The sequence below is a fragment of the Triturus cristatus genome, chromosome 6, assembly GCF_964204655.1.
Source record: "Triturus cristatus chromosome 6, aTriCri1.1, whole genome shotgun sequence".
NCBI classification, from domain to species: Eukaryota; Metazoa; Chordata; class Amphibia; order Caudata; family Salamandridae; genus Triturus; species Triturus cristatus.
Window position 1 is genome coordinate 1,828,994,257 of NC_140589.1, and position 19,224 is coordinate 1,829,013,480.

The 19,224-nt window shown below is 41.9% G+C and overlaps 1 protein-coding gene across 9 annotated transcripts in view; it reads left to right on the forward strand.

Annotated features, from left to right (window-relative positions):
* Positions 1 to 19,224, forward strand: part of DNMT3A (DNA methyltransferase 3 alpha) — a 1,939,932-nt gene that overhangs the window by 1,308,838 nt on the left and 611,870 nt on the right. For all 9 annotated transcript variants that reach the window (XM_085613211.1, XM_085613216.1, XM_085613220.1 and 6 more), the window contains one exon: positions 16,513 to 16,557. In XM_085613211.1, the coding sequence (XP_085469337.1) occupies positions 16,513 to 16,557 (45 nt within the window). The remainder of the gene's footprint in view (positions 1 to 16,512; positions 16,558 to 19,224) is intronic.

Sequence of the window (19,224 nt, forward strand, 5' to 3'; positions counted from 1 at the left end):
GAGAAGTGCAGCAGCCCCCGAGCAACATTAAAAAATAAAAACACACTAAGTGTCCTGGGTCGTTAAATCCGTGAGCCCAGGAGAGCTTAGCATAGTTTTTTTTAAACCACTGTAGCTGGAGCTCAATGTTTTTCAGCTGGACTGCAAAGCCTCCACATGGTTGGTTCTCAGGATGCACTTGGTAGCTTGAAAAACGAAAAGAAGAATAAAGAAATAAAACTCAGACGTCAATTAATTTTGTTTAGCTAATCCTTTATTACATTTTTTTTATAACAATAACTTATTAAACATTGCACTTTGTCAGTTCATTGAGTAAACATTTTATTATAATTATTGGTGATATTATGACTAAGATAGTACATGTGATTTTATATATGTTGATATTCTGAACTCTTCGTAAAGCCAATAGGCCCATTTCTATATTTTGCAGTTTTGACCCTTTTGCAAAGTCAGTTGATCTGTCTTATTAAATTATGCCTTTATTTACAGCCATGTGCACAGCTCGGAGGGGAATTTTGGTTTTCTTCTTGGAAGCACGCAACTTCTGCCCAATAAGAACATCTGCTTCTATTCACCAACATGTGGGCGGAACTAAAGTCCCTCTCTGTAGTACTCCTGAAAGCTCTTTTTTAGGTTGATCACATAAGGAATGTTACAGCTGCACAGTCAAGCTAGACCTAAAAAGTGCTACCATGACTTTCCTTGGCAGCATCCCACTTACGTATATTTGCCAGGCAGCAACATTGTCATCTGTTCATTCTTTTACAAAACATTCTTATTGAAAAGAAAGAAGCCCAAGTGGGCTGAATAGTTTTTTAAAAGATTATTATCTATAACTGCTTTCCAATCACGTAATTATTTTGGGGATCAAACTTTGTTCTTAATTCACTGCACTGCATTTGATCTACAATAACACTTGCTGAAAATGGAAAATGTACCTTACTTGTAACCAACTATTTGCAGCGTGACGTGTTGTCGATTCAAATGTGCCACCCTCTTGCCCAGTAGATGGAAAGTTGAACTAGTTGGCTTTACTAATTATTTCCCACTATACTGCTCATATTTAAGCAGACATACCTTCTCCTTGTGGTGGGGGTTGAGGGGAATAACATAACATAATATAAGGTAGCACCTGTAAACTGATGCGTTGTGGTCTCTGGTACGTGAGCAGGGGATGTTCTCGAAAGCAAAGCTTAAACTCTTGTAGCAAACAACTTCTATCATGAACTTTATTCGACAATTGAGTCATCAAAGTATATCTATAAAATACATCAGTCATTCATAAATACATCAAATTCCATACACAGTTTTAAAAAAGTATTAAATTCAATAATATAACTCATGAAGAATAAGTTTAAAACACAATATCTAAAAATATCATTTACTAAACATAATACAATACAATTTCATCATGTCTAAAACGTACCAATAACTAATACATGGTTAGTGGGTGAAAGGTGTCATTTCATCACAACAGGAAAAAGAGGACTTTGCAGTTAAGCTCTGGGCAAGGAAAGTAATTTGATTCGAATTGTCCAGGCCCAATGCAAAAATTTCGCCATTGCAAGTTTCGGGTCTGTCCTTAAAATTCTCAGAGCATCAACATATCTCCGTGTGCCCATAAGTTTACAAATAGGTTTGATCCACATCCGGCATGGTGCAACATATTGGGGACATCCAAACAAAATGTGACCAACTGTTTCTTGATGACCCGGGCGCCAGGGGCATCTATCACTTTGGGACCCATCCCATTTCCCCGTAAACTGTCTAGTTGGTAATGTACCAATCCTAAATTGAAAGTATAATTTAGGGTCATAGGGTCTTTCAATTGCATCCAAATATTCTTCAAAATCTGGTGCATTTTTAAATTCCAATAACCGACCCGTAAGATTTGTAGAAAGCTTTTCCTTCATGGATGCATAATGCACCATTTCCCAATATCTTGCTTTCATAATCTTTTGAGAGGGAAACTTGCATTTTGGGGATTATTCCACAATTCAGACATTCCCATATTCCCTAAAAGTGATCTCCCTCAGCCATTTTATTTTATGGAAGGGGTCGTTATTGATGATATCCATAAGGCCCCGAGCATAATGCATCAATTCCTCCGTAGTCCATATTCTACACCAATATAACAGTGGGCGCAATTTTACTAAGTCTTTGACCCCTTTTTTCCCTAGATCCCATAATAAAGGAATTAAAGGGGGACTTTGCGGGACACCTGTCAACTTGCGTAGAAACTCATTTTCCACCTTGATCAACCGAGTTGTGTTTTCAAAGCAACTTCAAATGTTCCAAACCCAATACTAGATTGTAGGATAGTGCACAAAATGTAATCCACAGCATAAGCAGCAAATATTGTGTTACAGCTAAGAAATATTTCCCTTACTTTTCTGTACAGAGACCTTTTTAGATTGTCATGTTGTACATAGACCAGCAAATAGCACCGGGTTATGTGTGTTGGTTGATGCCAAAGCAGATATGCAGGTATAAACACTGCCTTTCCTAGTTAGACATTCTGGAGTGATTAACATTTCCAATTTGGAAGCTAGTCCTTCTGTGGCCATACTGTAAAGCCTATCTCTTGCTTTGAACATAGTAGGCCAGCATTGAAGGTGTAAAACTAAGGGCCTGATTTAAATCCTGGTAGACGGCCTGGTGTCCGCCAGGATAATGGAGTAAATTACTCCTTAGTCCTGGTGGAAGGACCACCTGCCAGATTTAATATAGCACAGAGAAATTCATTATTCTTCTCATAAAGAAAATCCTGAAACAAGATTTTCTTTCCGACAAGAAAAGATAAAATGCTCCCCCTCGCCAAGGGAGTCTTCTACCATGGCGGGGGGAGCATTATAATGATTTTACTTTTTCTTACCACCAGATTTCACTTGCCCGTAAGAAACAGTAAAAAATGATTACATGTCTATCCTTCCAAATTTGGTGGGCGAACATGTAGCTATTTCGCTGACTGCTCTTACTCCCCAGAGCCGTTGGAGGGGATTAATCGCAGCAGAGACAGCATAGTATCTGCTGTGATTAACTCTAAGTTCTGCCCGTATGTAAATGCGGTGGGCGGACCACTATATTGCTGGGGAGGGAACTTCGTTGCGAAGGAGTACTCTCTGCTCCAATACATAAATCAGGCCCTAACACATGATAGAAGAACTATGATGTGCATTCTGAATTAAAGAAGGATAGATATTTATCTTCAAGGACCTGGACTCCACCACAATACAAAATGTAGTTAAAATATAGGTTCTCGGGGGGAATGATAGAGTTTTATTGGGGGGGGGGGGATCTTTGATACCGCCACCTCTCATATACTCCTGGTCAAAACTGGCAATATTTGTTGGCCCCCTTCAAATATTTTGGGGTGCAAGTTTATTGTGTGGCTGTGCCTATAGACCTGTCTACCATAATATATGCCCATATAGGGCACTGTCTTTTTTTTAGATATTTATATCTCTAGGCCACTAAGTATTAAAAGGCATCTTCCCCCTTATAGTATATTTATATAGCCATACTCTCTCATTGTTACTCTGAATTATAAGAAGCCAGTAAGCTCAAGTTTCTAATTCTGGCATGATCTCCACAAATAGAGCTGATACCTCTATGTAACGAGAAAGAAGATTATGTCCTGTATAGTCTGGCTTCAGTCATGGGTACAACATTGATGCTATACAGACCTGACGAGTACAAGTCAATGTGTTTGCAAGCAAATTTATGATCATCCTTAGATGCTACTAACACAGCAAGCAGTTAAACATGGACCTAGATTTCCTTCACCTCCTGTGACCGCTCCTGTATATTAAAGTGTTTGCCTTTCAGACCTGAGATATCAGTAAAAGTGATTAATATACTGTTTGACTGTACTTACCTTATTGAACAAGCAGTGGATAATACATTAGAATGCATCAAAGTAGATAAAAAGATGGAACATTTCAAGGGTTCACCTCAAAAGAAAGCTACTTTTTATACAGGCACAACACTGTCCCAGAACAATATCTCTCGTGCCAATGCCAATAGGTCCACCTTATTCGACTTAATAGAGACTTGCACCACTAAACCTCCTGGGTTACTTTACTGGCAGATGATGAAGTCACACGGTCAATGGTAGAAGATCTTACAAACAGTGGACAGTGTACCTTCCAAAACAGACAGCCTAGTTCAGGGATAATATAAAATTATCCAGTATTGGGGTAACTTTCATTAATTCACATGCTTGTCGCCCAGATGGGAGTCCCACAGTAACATAATCAAGCAGTATTTAAATAATGCCATAAGCTATAATGGCCCTGAGCCCTGTTTCAAATAGCCTATCTATGTCCTTTAAAAAAAGGACCAAATGTTGAATGCAGCCAGTCAGCTGCTAGCACCCTCTAGAACGCTCCTAGCGAAGGCAGTTTCCCTTTGATTTGTACCGCACATTGTGTGTGAAGGGAGTCTCCCTGAGTTCTACTCTGTTTTCTCCATTCAAGCTTTGGAATTTTCCTGAAACCAAAATGTTTAATAAATAACGCCTTTTCTGCCCTTGTATGACCTGTGGCAGGAAGAGAGTTCATGTGGATGAGCCACATAAAGACTATATTTATTGCCTCCACCCTTCTCATGAGGTAAAGCAGTGCAAAATCTTTAGTACTTTTTCATCTAAAACTCTTAGGGATAGAGATGGGAGGCTGCTTCTGTGGCTCCAATCCTCTAAGCAACAAAAGTCTTCTTAGGAGGACAGTGATGGCTCATCCAGGCCTCACAAGAGATCCAGATCCCAGGACGAGGTGTCTTGAGAGGGCAGGAAACACCTCAAACACTCCCAAGAGAGTAAGAGCTCTGAAAAGGAGAAGCACCATAAAGTCTTCTCAGAACCTTCGACATCCGTTCCCACCACTACTGTGACAAATGAGAAAAACATCTTGGAACCTCCTCCTCTGATTTGGTGAGGCACAAGGACAGAAGATCATCGTCATCGATGACAACACCTAAATCGTCGACGACGGCAAGTATTACAATCACGTCGCCTGCTCCTTCGATGGCGGGAACGAAGATGACGGCTGCCATTACGAGACCCATACCGTCGACGAGAGTATCATCGTCGACATTTCTCCCGTCGTGGTCCACCTCGTCGGCGAAGACACCATTGATGAAGAAGATGCCAGCAATGACTACCCCGTCGATGAGCACCCTGTCGAAAAGCCTGCCGCCGACGAATCAATCGATAATGTTGACGACGGCATCGTCAACAGTAACACCAGTGATGACAACATAGTCTACAACAGATATTCCTTCTTCAGTGTTGATGGTACTGTCGACGACTGTGAATATTACGAGGGTGTCAAAGACCTTTTTCCACCCAGAGGTCTCATCCTTTGCTAAGATTTCCCCGCTGCCTCTGTCACACCTATTTATTTTATTTATTTATTTATTTATTTAGAAAGTTTTATAGAGCGCGAACAAGATCCTTGCGGATATCAGAGCGCTTTACATAACAGCAGCCTATAAGAGGAACAAAAAACAGAGATAAGCAAGTGAGCAAACATATAAAACCATGATGAGGGCAAATATAGTGGTATAGAGGGATTACAACATGGTGCTGTCACATAAGACAGGAACTAGCGAACTCAGTTCTGAAGGGAAAGAGCTCAAGTAAAATTTTGCCATGAGAAGCGCTTTGACTTCTTTTTTGAAAGCGGCGGAGGAGGCATTCCGTCTGGTTTCGGGGGGAAGAGTGTTCCGAATTTTGGGCGCCATCCCAGAGAAGGATCGATTATATGTTTTCTTTTTGTTGAACCTTTGAGGTTTCAGTAAAAGGTTTTCGGCACTCCTGGAAGTCCGTAGACCACCAGAGATTGTCAGTTTCTGCGCGAGGTAGCTGGGAGAGTTGTGGTGTAAGGCTTTATGAGTCATGCACGCCACTTTTAGGTGGATTCTAGCTTCAAATGGAAGCCAATTCAAGGATTTTAAGTCAGGGGTAATGTGTGCAGTTCTTTTCGAGCCAGTGATGAGTCTTGCCGCAGCGTTAATAGACGCTCTTAAGGGCGCTGTTGCGGCTTTTGGTAGCCCACACAGGGAGACGCTTTCGTAATCCACACAAGGGAGAACTAGGGCTTGTACTGCCAACTTGAGGTCCTCGATTGGCAGGAAGGGTTTCAGCTTCCTTAGGGTACTTATCTGGAAATTAGCTCTCTTTGTGGCGTTACTGATGTGTTTTTGCATCATGAGATTGTTGTCGAGAGTGATCCCCAAGGATTTTGCAGAATCCACGATAGTTGGTTGTACGTTGAACGCGGAGAGTTGTTTGATCAGGTCATGCATTAGAGGGATCTTGGCCGGTGGTGCTATGAGGAGGAATTCTGTTTTTAATGCGTTGAGTTTGAGGTGATTTTCTGATAACCAAGACTGGGTGATCATGAGTGTGGAGTTGAGCAAATTAATGTCCTCTATGGAGTTGATCTTGAGGTATAGTTGTGTGTCGTCTGCATACATATGAAATTGAACATTGGATGTTTGCAGGATTTCAGTGAGCGGTTCCATGAACAGGTTGAATAAGGACGGTGAGAGTGCGGACCCTTGCGGCACCCCAAGAGATACAGGGGAGGCATTGGAGAGCGCGTTGTTAACCTTGAATTTTTGTGAACGGTTATTCAGGAAGGATGTAAACCATTTTAGCACTGTGCCAGACAGACCCATCCTATGCTCCAGGAGATCTAATAGTTTCTGGTGTTTGACCGTATCAAAGGCTGATGAGAGGTCTAGTAAGATGAGTAAGCACGAACCATTCTGGTCAAGGATTTGTAGCGCATCATCAAGAATGTGTGTCATGGCCGATTCAGTGCTGTGACCCACTCTGAAGCCTGATTGGTGTTTATTTAGTAGGTTGAAGTGATCCATGTGATTGGTCAGTTGCCCGTTTACACATTTTTCCAGCAATTTGGCCAAAGTGGGGATATTGGAAATGGGACGGTAGTTGTTGAGGTCAGAGGGGTCCGCAGTGAGTTTCTTTAGGATAGGTGAGACTTGGCCTACTTTGAGGGAGTCCGGGATGCAGCCTTGTTGGAGTGAGCCGTTAATGATTTTGGTCCAGAGTGGAAGGAGCCACGGTGAAAGGGCTTTGACTGCATTAGCCGGGAGGGGGTCAGTGAAATGATTGGCCGGTTTCAGGTTGTTGAGGATCTTGCCTAGGTCGTCTTCAGTGTACGTCTCAAAGGAAGACCATGCTGCCTTGTTTTTGGGGCAGGCCTTAGGGGGGGAAAGGCATGGGATGGGTGTAAATAACGGGGTGATAACCGTATGAAGAGCAGTGTGTGGTGGGCTGTCATTAAGGAGGTCCTTTATGAGGTTGTCGGTCTTCAGATTGAAGAAGGTGGAGAATTCTTGACAGTTAGGTTGTGGGCGATCTAGGTCTCGGGCCTGTTGGGGAGCTTCCTTGGATTGATTTTTGACAAGTTCGAAGAGCTTTTTTGGCCGGTTTTTAGCTTGGTCAAGTTGGTGTCTGAAGAAGTCAGCTTTAGTGCGTTTAATTTTTTTGTAGTATGCATTTCTCAAAGGACGAGGATGACAATGGATGTATTGGGCTGGCACTTAGCCCTTCCAAATTGCATGTGAAATGCCAGGACGAAGTGGATGAGTATGAGGATGAACAACAAAATTATCAACTATATCTAGTTCTACCCCGCCACTACCAACATTATGGATATCCTCCTGAACCTCATTCTAGAGTAATGGTGCATCTACCACCATCTCTAATCAAAGACCTTGAAGCCATGTTGGCTGATTTTAGGCAGAGGTTTCCACCCCCAGACACCCAGATTGATCCACCACCACCTCAGCCGTAGCCCCCAGGAAAGCCGGCTCTACCTCAGCCAACAACGCCTACAATGCCATGCCCTTCAATAAAAGCTCCTGACCAGGAAAGCTCCTCTTTCTCCGATGGAGAGAGAGGAAGGAGAGATCCTGGATCCTCACCCACCTGCAGTTCCCTGGGACGATTATATAATTCCTACTCCCTCTCTTTCACAGCATCATCCAGCAAACTCGCCTCAGGAAGACATCGGGTGATTCCACAACTTGATGGCGAGCGTCCAACAGATTCTATCTCCCAATGGCTGTAAAGTATACAGATTGCTTTTTGTATGATTTTAAAGAGGAGGCCAGGAAATCTATTTGTGCAATCTCCATAATAGATTATGTTTTGCAGGAGGGAGTAAAAAATAATGAAGACTCCTGCCACGATATCGCCAGAGCTCCCTCGAATAGATAAGAAGTACAGGGCCCCTGAGGACTCCCCTTCTTGCCTCACGGGACACCCGAAGCCGTATTCCGTCATTTTGCAGGCGGCGCAGAAAAGATCCAAAGATCAAGCTACCCCCGATCTCGACTCCTCCTGGTAAGGACGGGCATATACTGGCTATCATGGGCAAGCGCTTTTTCACCATGGCTGCAATTACCATCAGTGCGGCTAACGCTCTGGCTATCATTGGCCGTAACGATCGGCAGATGAAGTCTGATAAGGCATCTTTGTTAAACATCATCCCTGAAAATAAGACCAAGAGGCGAGGAAGATCCTTCTAGAAAGCAAACAAGCAGCCTCTGAAACCATCGATTGTGCTATGGATATAGCTAACACAGGTTTCTGACAGCTAGCAAGCGCAGCAGTGTTGAGGTGCCAGGATGGTTAAAGGCCACCACCTTCCGATCTGAAGTCCAAACTAAGATCTTGGATATGGACGCTGCTGTCCATAAAAACTGACGCGGACACAGATAAGTCACTAGGAGCCCTACAGTATAGAAAGATACCTTTCAGAGGAGTAAAAGGGTGTGGGTTTCCCGCATACAGAGGCAGCTTTCAAAGGGTACAGCAATTCCAGCCTTATCAGGCGCAATACAGGCAGACCTATCAGCCTTCCACCTACCGTTATTCTTCTATGGCTGGTTTCTCTCATCAGGTGGGCCGCAAGAGAACACCATCCCACGGACGAGACAATGGAAGGAAGCAGTGATCAACACCGAGTACCAGCTTCCTCCCCATCCCCCCACACCTCTCTTGTGGGTGCAAAGATTTGCAATTTCTACTAGCAATGGGATATCATAACATCAGACCAATGAGTATTGGATCTAATCGTCTTTGTTCATACACTCGAGTTCACGAGCAAACCTTCAAATACTCTACCCAGGGAATCTCTCCTCCTCTCCTTCACTTATTGCACAGGGAAGTACAGATAATGTTCTCAAAAGGTGCAATTGTGGAAGTTCCAACTCTACAAAGGGGTCTAGGTTCTACTCCCGTTTTTTTCTTAATAAAGAAGAAATCAGGGGAGTGGAGACCAATACTGGATCTCCGAAAGCTCAACAATTTCCTGAGAAAGCAAACTTTCAGAATGGTAACTTTAGCCGAGATCCTACATCTCCTCAACAAAGGTGACTTTATGACTTCACTCGATCTAGAAGACGCATATTTCCACATCCCCAGCCATCGTAAATGCAGGAAATTCCTCGGGTTCACTGTAGCTGGTACCCACTACCAATTCAAGGGTCTCCCTCTCGGCTTCAAGTCAGCGCCCAGAACATTTACAAAAAGTCTCGCGCCAGTGGCCGCAGCCTTAGCTCTCAAGGTCCCCAAGTATTTCCCTACTTGGACGACTGGATACTGAAGGCATCAACAGCGATTCAGGCGGCCAGAACAGCAAGCGCTTGTCTCCAGCTATTGAGCAAACTAGGACTGACAGTGAACAGAAATAAGTCTTAATTTCTTCCCAGTCAGATAACACTTTCTGGGAGCCAGGTTGGATACTCCAATGCAAAGCCTTCCTATCGGACGAACAAAAGGCACTGCCACAACATCTGGCTATGACCATCTCAAGAAGAAAGTACATTTCAGTGAGAAGGTACAAGTTGCTCCTAGGAATGTGCTAGTGCAATCGACCTAGTGCCCTTAGCCAGGCTCAAGATAAGACCTCTGCAGGAAGAGCTTCAGAACGATTGGCTGCAAACGTCGAGATCCTTCAAAGATACCATTTGAATAACCCCAGACACAAAAGCAGCGATGCAATGGTGGCATCACGGGCAAAATCTTTCGAAAGGCCTCTCTTTTATGCAAGAAATTCCAGACTACGTCCTGATAACGGATGCCTCCATGGAAGGCTGGGGACGCCACTTGCAGGACCTCCAAATCCAAGGCAAATGGTACAATTCTCAAAAGCAAATTCAGATCAACAGCCTGGAGCTGAAAGCTATATTCCTCTCCTTACAAACCTTTCTGCCAAGAATAGCGGGCACCTGCGTACTGGTCTGTATGGACAATATGACCAGTATGCTCTACATGAACAAACAAGGGGGAACCAAATCTCTCATGCTTTCGCCGGAAGCGCAAGAAGTATGGAACTGACAACAGAGCATGGGATATCGCTCAGGGCCGAGCATGTTCTAGGCTTGCACAACGCATTAACGGATGCTCTCAGCAGAGCTACAGACAATTGCCACGAATGGGAACTCAACCAATCCCAGCTGGACGGGGTATTTCCACTGCGAGGGAAACCAACACTGGAATTGTTTGCTACAGACATCAATGCCAAATGCCAGTACTATGCCAGCAGAGTCCCCCTCCCAGGCTCTCATGGCAATGCCCTTTCGATGTGATGGTCAGGGATGTATGCCTACGGCTTTCTCCCCATCCCATTGATCCCCAGAGTGTTGACTAAAATAAAGCTGGAGTGTTGCTGCTTAATACTCATTGCACCCAGGTGGCCCAGACAACACTGGTTCCTGGAACTTCTTCATCTTTCAGAAGCCAGACCCATACCTCTCCAGATGCTCCCCTCTCTTCTGGCCAGGGACAATGGTCAGGTGTGCCATCCAAACCCGGAGTCTCTGCACTTGCACTCCTGGCTCCTTAGTTCCTGGAATTTAGGGACATGAACATTTCCCAGTAATGTAGAGACATTGTTTCAAAGTCCAGAGCGGTAAGTACCAACAGAACGTACAAGCTGAAATGGAAAAGATTTTATTTCTGGTGCCAACGAAATGGCCTGCATCCATTTCAAGCATCCCGCAACCGATTTTACCATATCGCCTCTCCTTGGCAAAATCTGGTTTAGCTTTCACCTCAGTTAAAGTGCATCTAGCCTCCATCTCTTGTTACAGAAGAGCTTCCAGCGCCCCCTCTCTTTGTGCCTCAAGCCTGGTCAAGCAATTTATGAAGGGACTTGTCCTCCGGTGCGAGCACCTCCCCCGGAATGGAATCTCAACATGCACAATTCATGAAACAACCGTTCGAGCCAATTCATAAAGCTGAGTTGAATTTCCTGACATAGAAAGTTGGTCTTTTGCTGGCCCTCACCTCGGGCCAAAAAGGTGAGTGAAATTCAAGCGTTCCTCATCAAAAAGCCCTTTCTACTGTTCAAGGAAGATGCTGTGATTTTAAGGACTAATCCTATGTTTATTTCTAAAGTACTGTCTCAATTCCACCTTAATGAGACCGTCGTAACCCGGTCCTTCTTCCTGCAACCATCAACAACTGGAGAGCAAGCATAACATATTCTTGATGAAGGACATTCGGAAAACTGATCAATTATTAGTGGCCTACGGTCAAGGCATAGAATGGACTGCAATAACGAAAGGCACTATCACAAGATGGATATCGGCGGCTATACAGTTCTGACATGTCAAAGCTGACAAGCCTTTGGAAAGAACAACAAAAGCTCACTCCACCAGAGCAGTTGCCACATCGGCTGCCGTCTTCGTGGGAGTGACTCTGAAAACAATTTGTCGTGCTGCAACCTGGAGGACAACACATACCTTCATGCAGCACTACTGCCTGGAGTCCGCGCAGGATGCAGACTCAGCTGTGGGCAAAGTGGTGCTTCGCAAACACAAGGAGATGATGGACGAAGCGCTGAAACTTTTCAGACACTCACCCCCAGGCACAGATCTGGGTTGAATCCATCATCATTCTTTAGCTCACTTCGCCACCTCAGTTCAGACCCAGCTATATGCAAATCAGTCTTGACCCTGTGCCTCATGGGAACAGTCCAGCCCGAACTGCCAAGCCAGGTCTTCCCTGAACAGCAAACAAGCATCCTGGGACTGGTTTCTGGGTAACACCCTTCATCAGCCAGGCTAGCTTGAATCCAGTGGCAAAGTGAGCATGGGACCCACGTCTGGGCATACCCTACATACTGCTTCGTCACCTCTTCCATTAAGGTAAGCCTCTTTCGAACTCTTAGAAGGAGTCTTTCTTCTCATGATGATTTCTTATACTCACATATTCATGACTATGTGAATTATAACTGAATAAGGTGTATTATAAGTTACGTTATTTCTCCTTGTATCTCGTTGCTACTCTGTATGTGAAAATGCGAGTATATGAGAAATAAGTACATTTTTTCTTATGTATATGTCCTGTACATTTTTTCTCTTCCATCCTTTTATCTAACAGTAGAAAAAGAAAAAAAGAATGAGGGGAAGAAAAGAAACACAGGCACATTTATCTTCTATAAAGTTTCACATTTTGGGGTTCTCTATACTGTAGATGTCTTCCACCATCCGCAACAGACAAGATAATATTGGATGTTACTGCTTGCTATTCTGATTCAGGCATGTGAATCTATCAAAGATACCCCAATACTGGATAAGAAAATAAGTTACTTACCTGTATCTACAGTTATCCAGTATTAGTATATTTCATAGATTCACATGCACCCACCCTACTCTCTGTAGAGGCTGTTTCTATATTGTTTTATGAGATGCTCACTTCTCACTTGTGCTGGAAAAATCTGAATGAAACTGCCTCTGCTAACAGAGTTCTAGAGGGTGCTAGCAGATGATTGGCTGCATTCAACCCATGTGGTCCTTTTTTAAAAGGGCATAGATAGGCTGTTTGAAATATGGCTCAGTGCCATTATATCCTATGGCATTATTTAAATACTGCTTGATTGTTACAATGAGACTCTCATCTCAACGGCGGAGAATGATTCAGGCATGTGAATCTATGAAAGATTCCAATACTGGAGTACCGTAGTTACAGGTAAGCAACTTATTTTCTTATTCTAGCAGTTGGAGTTGCCGTGTGCTTGAGACAGGTAAGTGCTACATTCCATCAGGTATCGCTACTGCATCAATTTCACTTGGAAAGCAAAGATTCACAGGCCTAAATGCGGGCCGAAATATCATATGCCACTGCCATTGGTGAAATTAAAGTCACTCTTGAAAGATTCCACAATCAAGGAAGTTCTTAAGGCGATCATGAGAGAAGGGATAGAAAATGTATACTTAATCATTCTAAAGAAAGACCAGAGTTCTTCAAGCAATACAATTGTTACAATCCTAAAATCATGTGAAGTTTAGACACATAAGTTCAAGATGGTGAAGGACGACTTTCTGTTTTTTAGCCAAGGTCTGTTCAGTTTAAATGATGCCACATCATGATGTATGCAGACCACTTGAAATGTCAGCACTCTGTGGCCTGCTGACTTTTGGTGCTAATGTATGGGATCACATTGACCTCCAAATAATTTTCTAATTGTTATCAGTAGAGTTGAGACAAGCAATTGTTGCATCTCTAAAATGACTGAATTGTTTGTTGAAGATAAATTACTATAAAAGTAAAACAAGCAGAACTATATATCTATTGTATTTGCTTTGTTTCCCCATAAACAGAACCAATTCCTGTCATATCCAAATTAAATCTACATAAATTCTGGGACCAGACGGATATAGTAGAATCTCTGATTTATCTGATGACAGAATAAGTTCAGACTTTCTTGACAAACATTTACAGTTACTACAGGTCACAGTCTTGGTTAGTGAGAATAGTGATGCCATTTTGGAAATTGTGGTTCCCCCTAATAAAGTTGATACAGTATGATCAGCCACACATTAGACAGGCACAGTAAAGGTTCAAAAGTAAATGGTCTCAGAGTTTGGAGGACTGGAAAGTTCTAAACTGGCAAGAACGTGCAGTGATTTAAAGTTCAACACTGACATATGATGTGATCTTAAGTCACAGGCTTAATTCCTTGCTTTGCTAACTTAGCCTTCAGTTTTCCGGAGGTCAGTAGCGTTATATTGGGCAATTAGCACTCAGAAACAGCAGACGTGCAATTTGAAACACTATAAAAAGTCAAGTTGTTATCACCTAGTTGTTGAGAAAAAGAAGTGGCAGGATAGTTTGCTAGTTGACAATTAGCATTTGTGCGTTAAGTGATTTCTCCCCCGACCCAGAATCTTTAGAGACCATTGCCGTTGATGCAGTCTAACTCTTTATATGCCCCACTTTCCGCTATGAGTAGTACCAAGTCTGTCTTTCAGCAGCACACTAGCAGATCTTGTTACTACACTAGCAGACCTCATAGCCACATAATCAGTCCAGTACTGTAACCTCAAGACAATGAAAAATGGCCTTAATTCTTTTTAAGCATTATATTTTACTTATAATGCACCCCAGATGCAGTTTCACTTGGTGAGCCCTTGATCCCTCTATGCCTCAGTTTTCTTTTGACCGGATAGCAACCCAGCCTGCCAAAGTCTTCAAGTAACAGCTGTGCTCCATCATATTTATACTGTTGATAGTCTACAGTGAGATCTAAGCATTTTGTCCAACACTTGTCAACAGATGTTTCCAACATCTTCACCTCACTCATTTCATGTCAGTTTGGAGACCACATACTCATGATGTGCCCACCCAAACCCATACATTCAAACACTTGTTACTCTAAGGAACTCTCAGATTGCAAGTGCACCACTAGTAGTTAAGACATGTGGTGGGCTCTGCATGACACACACACAAGACTTATCGCTGAAGCCAAAGCTTCTACATCAGCACCATCAAAACAGACACGATAAGAAGCAAAACACTGAAGTCAAAGCTAAACATGGTTAATGCCTCCCTCGCATTAGGGATCTACTCTGACAACAGCAAGGCTTTAAAAATATACTGTGACAAAGACCTACCTTGATCCCTTTGACATTGCCAATTACTGCTTAATCACTCTTGAAAAATTTAAAATGAGAAAGCAGTTTCTAACTTGTTTTGCAAACAAATCTGGGTTAATTTAATCTTGGAGAACTATCAGCCAGTATTAAGATTGTTGTACAGAAAATAAATAGCAAACTTTTATGTGACTGATCAGAGACTAAACATTGCCAACAAAGTTGACCCCTGTCTTCTTATCCTTTCACCAGTATTAGACAGGGTCACTCGTCTAAACCCTAATCAGAACTCTCACTTAATAAATGCCATTTGAAGTCACTCTCCTGAGTTGGTTTACGTTCAGCCTGTCCAATACATACCATTAGATGTCGTAGACTGGTGTTCTGATGTCAATGCTGGATTCCTTCGTTATTTCTAAGTACCTTATTATATCAGAAGTGTTTTGGAGGTATGGTTTGTGCCTTCCCTAGATAGCAGTGAGGTTGTGTCTTCACATAGTGTTTGAATGGGATTAATAGTTTCTGCTGAAGTCTTACAAATTTACACAACTTCCCCTAATGTTTTTTTGCATTTGCATGATGCACTTTATTAAGCTCTTCTCCTTCTTACCAGTTGTTAAAGACATTGTTCTTTTTAAGCGCCCATGTGCTTTCACCTAATGAGTACGTTTATGCTCTGTACTTGTGTATATATTTTTGAATCATTAACGTTGTCTAGCCTATGTAGTATGTGTTATTGTGATACTTTATGAGATTGTATAGAATATAGATCTATTTGGAGATTTCATTCACATGAAGTTTCTCTGTTATCCAGGTTTTGACTGAGAGTGGGAGGACGGTGTTAAGTTCTGCCATCTCTGTATGAAAAGTTTGTCTTCTGTCACTGTAATTAAAGCACCTTATTTCTTCTACAACTGTGTTCTGGTTCAGTGTTTATGTTGATCAAAAACTGGTGACAGCGTTCAAGAGGAAATACTAGAACCAGTTGCTGTTTTTGTATGATTGTGTTCAAACCTGTATAGAGGTGAAAAGGGAAGGGTGGTTGCTTTTGTTGACAAGTTGGAGCAGACCTCAAAAAGTGCTAGCTCTCTGCCTTTATTTGAGTGCTTGCTGGCTGCCAAATTCCCAGGAGATGAGTTTCCTCTAAACCTGTTTATGTTTTATGGATTACTACTTTTCTGACGCTTTTGAGGGTAGATGTAATGCTTGAGTTCATTCTTCTATTGGATTGACTTTTTGAGCTCTTGTTGCATGTACATAGAAAAGCAAACAACTTAGTTATCTTTAGTGAACATTTGTATTCTCACAAAACTTAATTAGGCTTCAGACTGTTGTTAGAACTCTAAGCTGTATTTGCTATGTAAATAACAATAGAAAATATTTCCTATTTACCTTATGCTTGAGTTGTAAATTACACAATTGTCAATGCTGAATCTGCACTGAACAAATCTGTGACTTTCAAATTAAATCTACCTAATACATAGTTTCTTTTCTGCTGGAGATAGTTAATTTAATATATAATAAAAGTAATAATTTTTATATCTGTAAAGTTTTTCTCTTGATGTTTTTCATTTTCTCCTTTTTGTTTTTTAGAGAGGCTTGTGTTTGATGTGAGACAGAAATGCCGAAATATTGAAGGTAAGTGATAACCCTCACCCTTTCGCTAGACCTCTCTATTCAACACATACATTGCTAAGCCTTTTCTTGGGTATTTGGAATAGTTCGTGCTTAGGCCTCCATAACGTTTGCCACAATTTGTACATTGAAAACACTTTGATACATAGTTATTGCTTGTCTTATTTGTGTAGGCTTATAATTGATGATCTATACAAGGTATATAAGAACTATATATGATCTGCTGTTAGAATACTTTAAATTGAATGGTGTGATTGCTGTGATGATGATTTCTGACATTGATGTAATGATTTTTGATTTTGAATGTGCTTTTTACTGTATTGTATATTTATTAATTTGTAAATGGTGGACATACGGATATGCATTTGAATTATTTGAATAAATACATATATTTTTTATAAAAAGGAGACAGTCATAATTGATGGCGCAGTTCAAGACGATTGATAAGGATTTTGTTGAGTGAAGGATTTTGTTCAGTGCACTCTGATTGACTTAACAGAAATAAGTGGTTGCAAACTGTGAGCACAAAATGGAAAATTGTCTATTTTGTTAGTTCCCACATAAGGTATCCACACCAGTTGTGCCTCCTTTTTCCCCAACATCCTGGGGACTCTAATGGTACCCAGGGTTGGTGATTCCCCTGGAGGAAACATAAATTACCCAAAAGATAGCTAAATGTGAGTTTTTTTTGGGGAGGTGTGGAGGGATGGGGAAAAAGTGCTGCAGTAGAAAGGGTCTGTTTTTTTTCTACAAAGTGCATCAACAAACGGTTTACAGTGCTAAAATCACCAACTTCCCAGCTTTCAGGATCAGGCAGACTTGATTCAGAAAACCATGTTTTTACCACAGTTTTGGCATTCTACTGGGAGATAGCCCACTTTTCCTATTTTTTGTGCTTTCCAGTTTGTGGTGGAAACCGGTGTAAAACCTATGACAGATCCTGGAAAGCTATACCTTTCTGAAAACTAAACAAAAATCGGAAAATTCACCAAGGGGTAATTTATGTAGATCCTTCAAGGTTTTCCCCTAGACGCTAACAGTTAAAATAAAAGCATATTGAAATTGAGTTGAAAAAAAAGCCATTTGTGACTGTTTTCATCTGTAACTTCTTGTTGCTATGGCAGATTTTCGAGAGCAATATACCGTTAAGTCTGTTGGACCCTTCTGGGTTGCGAGGATATATAGGGTTTGTAGGTTTTTCAAGAAGCCCAAGTACCAAGAGCCAACAACTGAATTGCACCTTAACAATGTTTTTTCATGTTGTACCAGGTATAGAACAATTTATATGGTAAAATATAGAGTTAAAAATGGGTATCAAAGAAACCTATGTATTTCTAAAATAGACACCGGATACAGAGTTTAAGAGCAGTGGTTATTTGTGCATTTCTGAATTTGTGGGTACCCATACTTCCATGTGATTCAGAGGGCTTTTATTAAAATGTCTTCTTTCTTACATTCTGCCTTACATTTGGAAGGCACAAATGCAGAAAAATACAATTGGTAATAATAAATGTTCTACTGTTCTGTATTCCCACATGTCTCCCATTAAAATGGTACCTCGCTTGTGTAAATAGGGTTAGTGCCCGCAACAGGTAAGGCCTCTAAACACAACATGGGCACATCACATTTATTTCCACTGAAAATTGTCCCTTTTTCATGTGGGTAGCTGTGAATTTTGGGCCCAAGCTCAGCGGGCACCTAGGGAGACCTAGCAAACCTATACATTTTTTAAGGCTGGACACATAGGGGAATCCAAGGTGAGGTACTTCTCTGGTTCCCACCAGGTTTTCTTACCCAGAAACATTTGCAAACTTCTGGAAGAACAACTTCTGGAATCTGCTGGGATTCGCAAACTTCCTACCATCCAGCATTACCCCAATTCTCTAGAAAAAAATGGTACCACACTTACGTGGGTAGGGCTAATGCCCGCAACAGTAAAAGCCCCAAAATGCAACCCTCACATTTTTCCACTGAAAACTGACCCTTTTTTGCTGTATGACTAGCTGTGGATTTTAAGCCTTAGATCAGCTAGCACCTAGGGAAACCTATGAAATCTGCAAATGTTTGAAAACTAGACATATTGGAATCCAGGGTGGGGTGACATGTGTGGCTCCCACCAGATTTTCATACCCAGAAACCTTTGACTAAAAAAACCACACATTTTCCTCACATTTCTGTAAGGAAAACTTCTGTAAGCTCAGGGGAGCCTCACATTTCCCACCACTCAGAATTCGTTTAAGTGTCCAGATAAAAATGGTACCTCACTTGTGTGGGTAGGGCAAGTGCCCGCAAAATGAAAGACCTCAAACCACAACATGGACACATCACATTTTCCAACTGAAAGCTGACCTTTTTTTGCAATGCGGCGAGCTGTGGGTTTTGGGCCCTAGCTTAGCCGGCACCTAAGACAATCTCACACCCCTGTACAGTTTTTTAAAACTAGACACCCAGGGGAATCCAGGATGGAGTTAAGTAAATGGCTCTGAAAAGTGTTTCTTACCCATAAGCCCTTGCAAACCTCAAACCTTCATTAAAAAAAACCACATTTTCCTCATATTTCTGTAATGGAAAGTTCTAAAATCTGCAAGGAGCCACAGATTTCCTACCATCTACCATTCCTCCAATGCTCCCAATATTAATGGTACCTCAATTCTGTGGGTTGGCCTACTG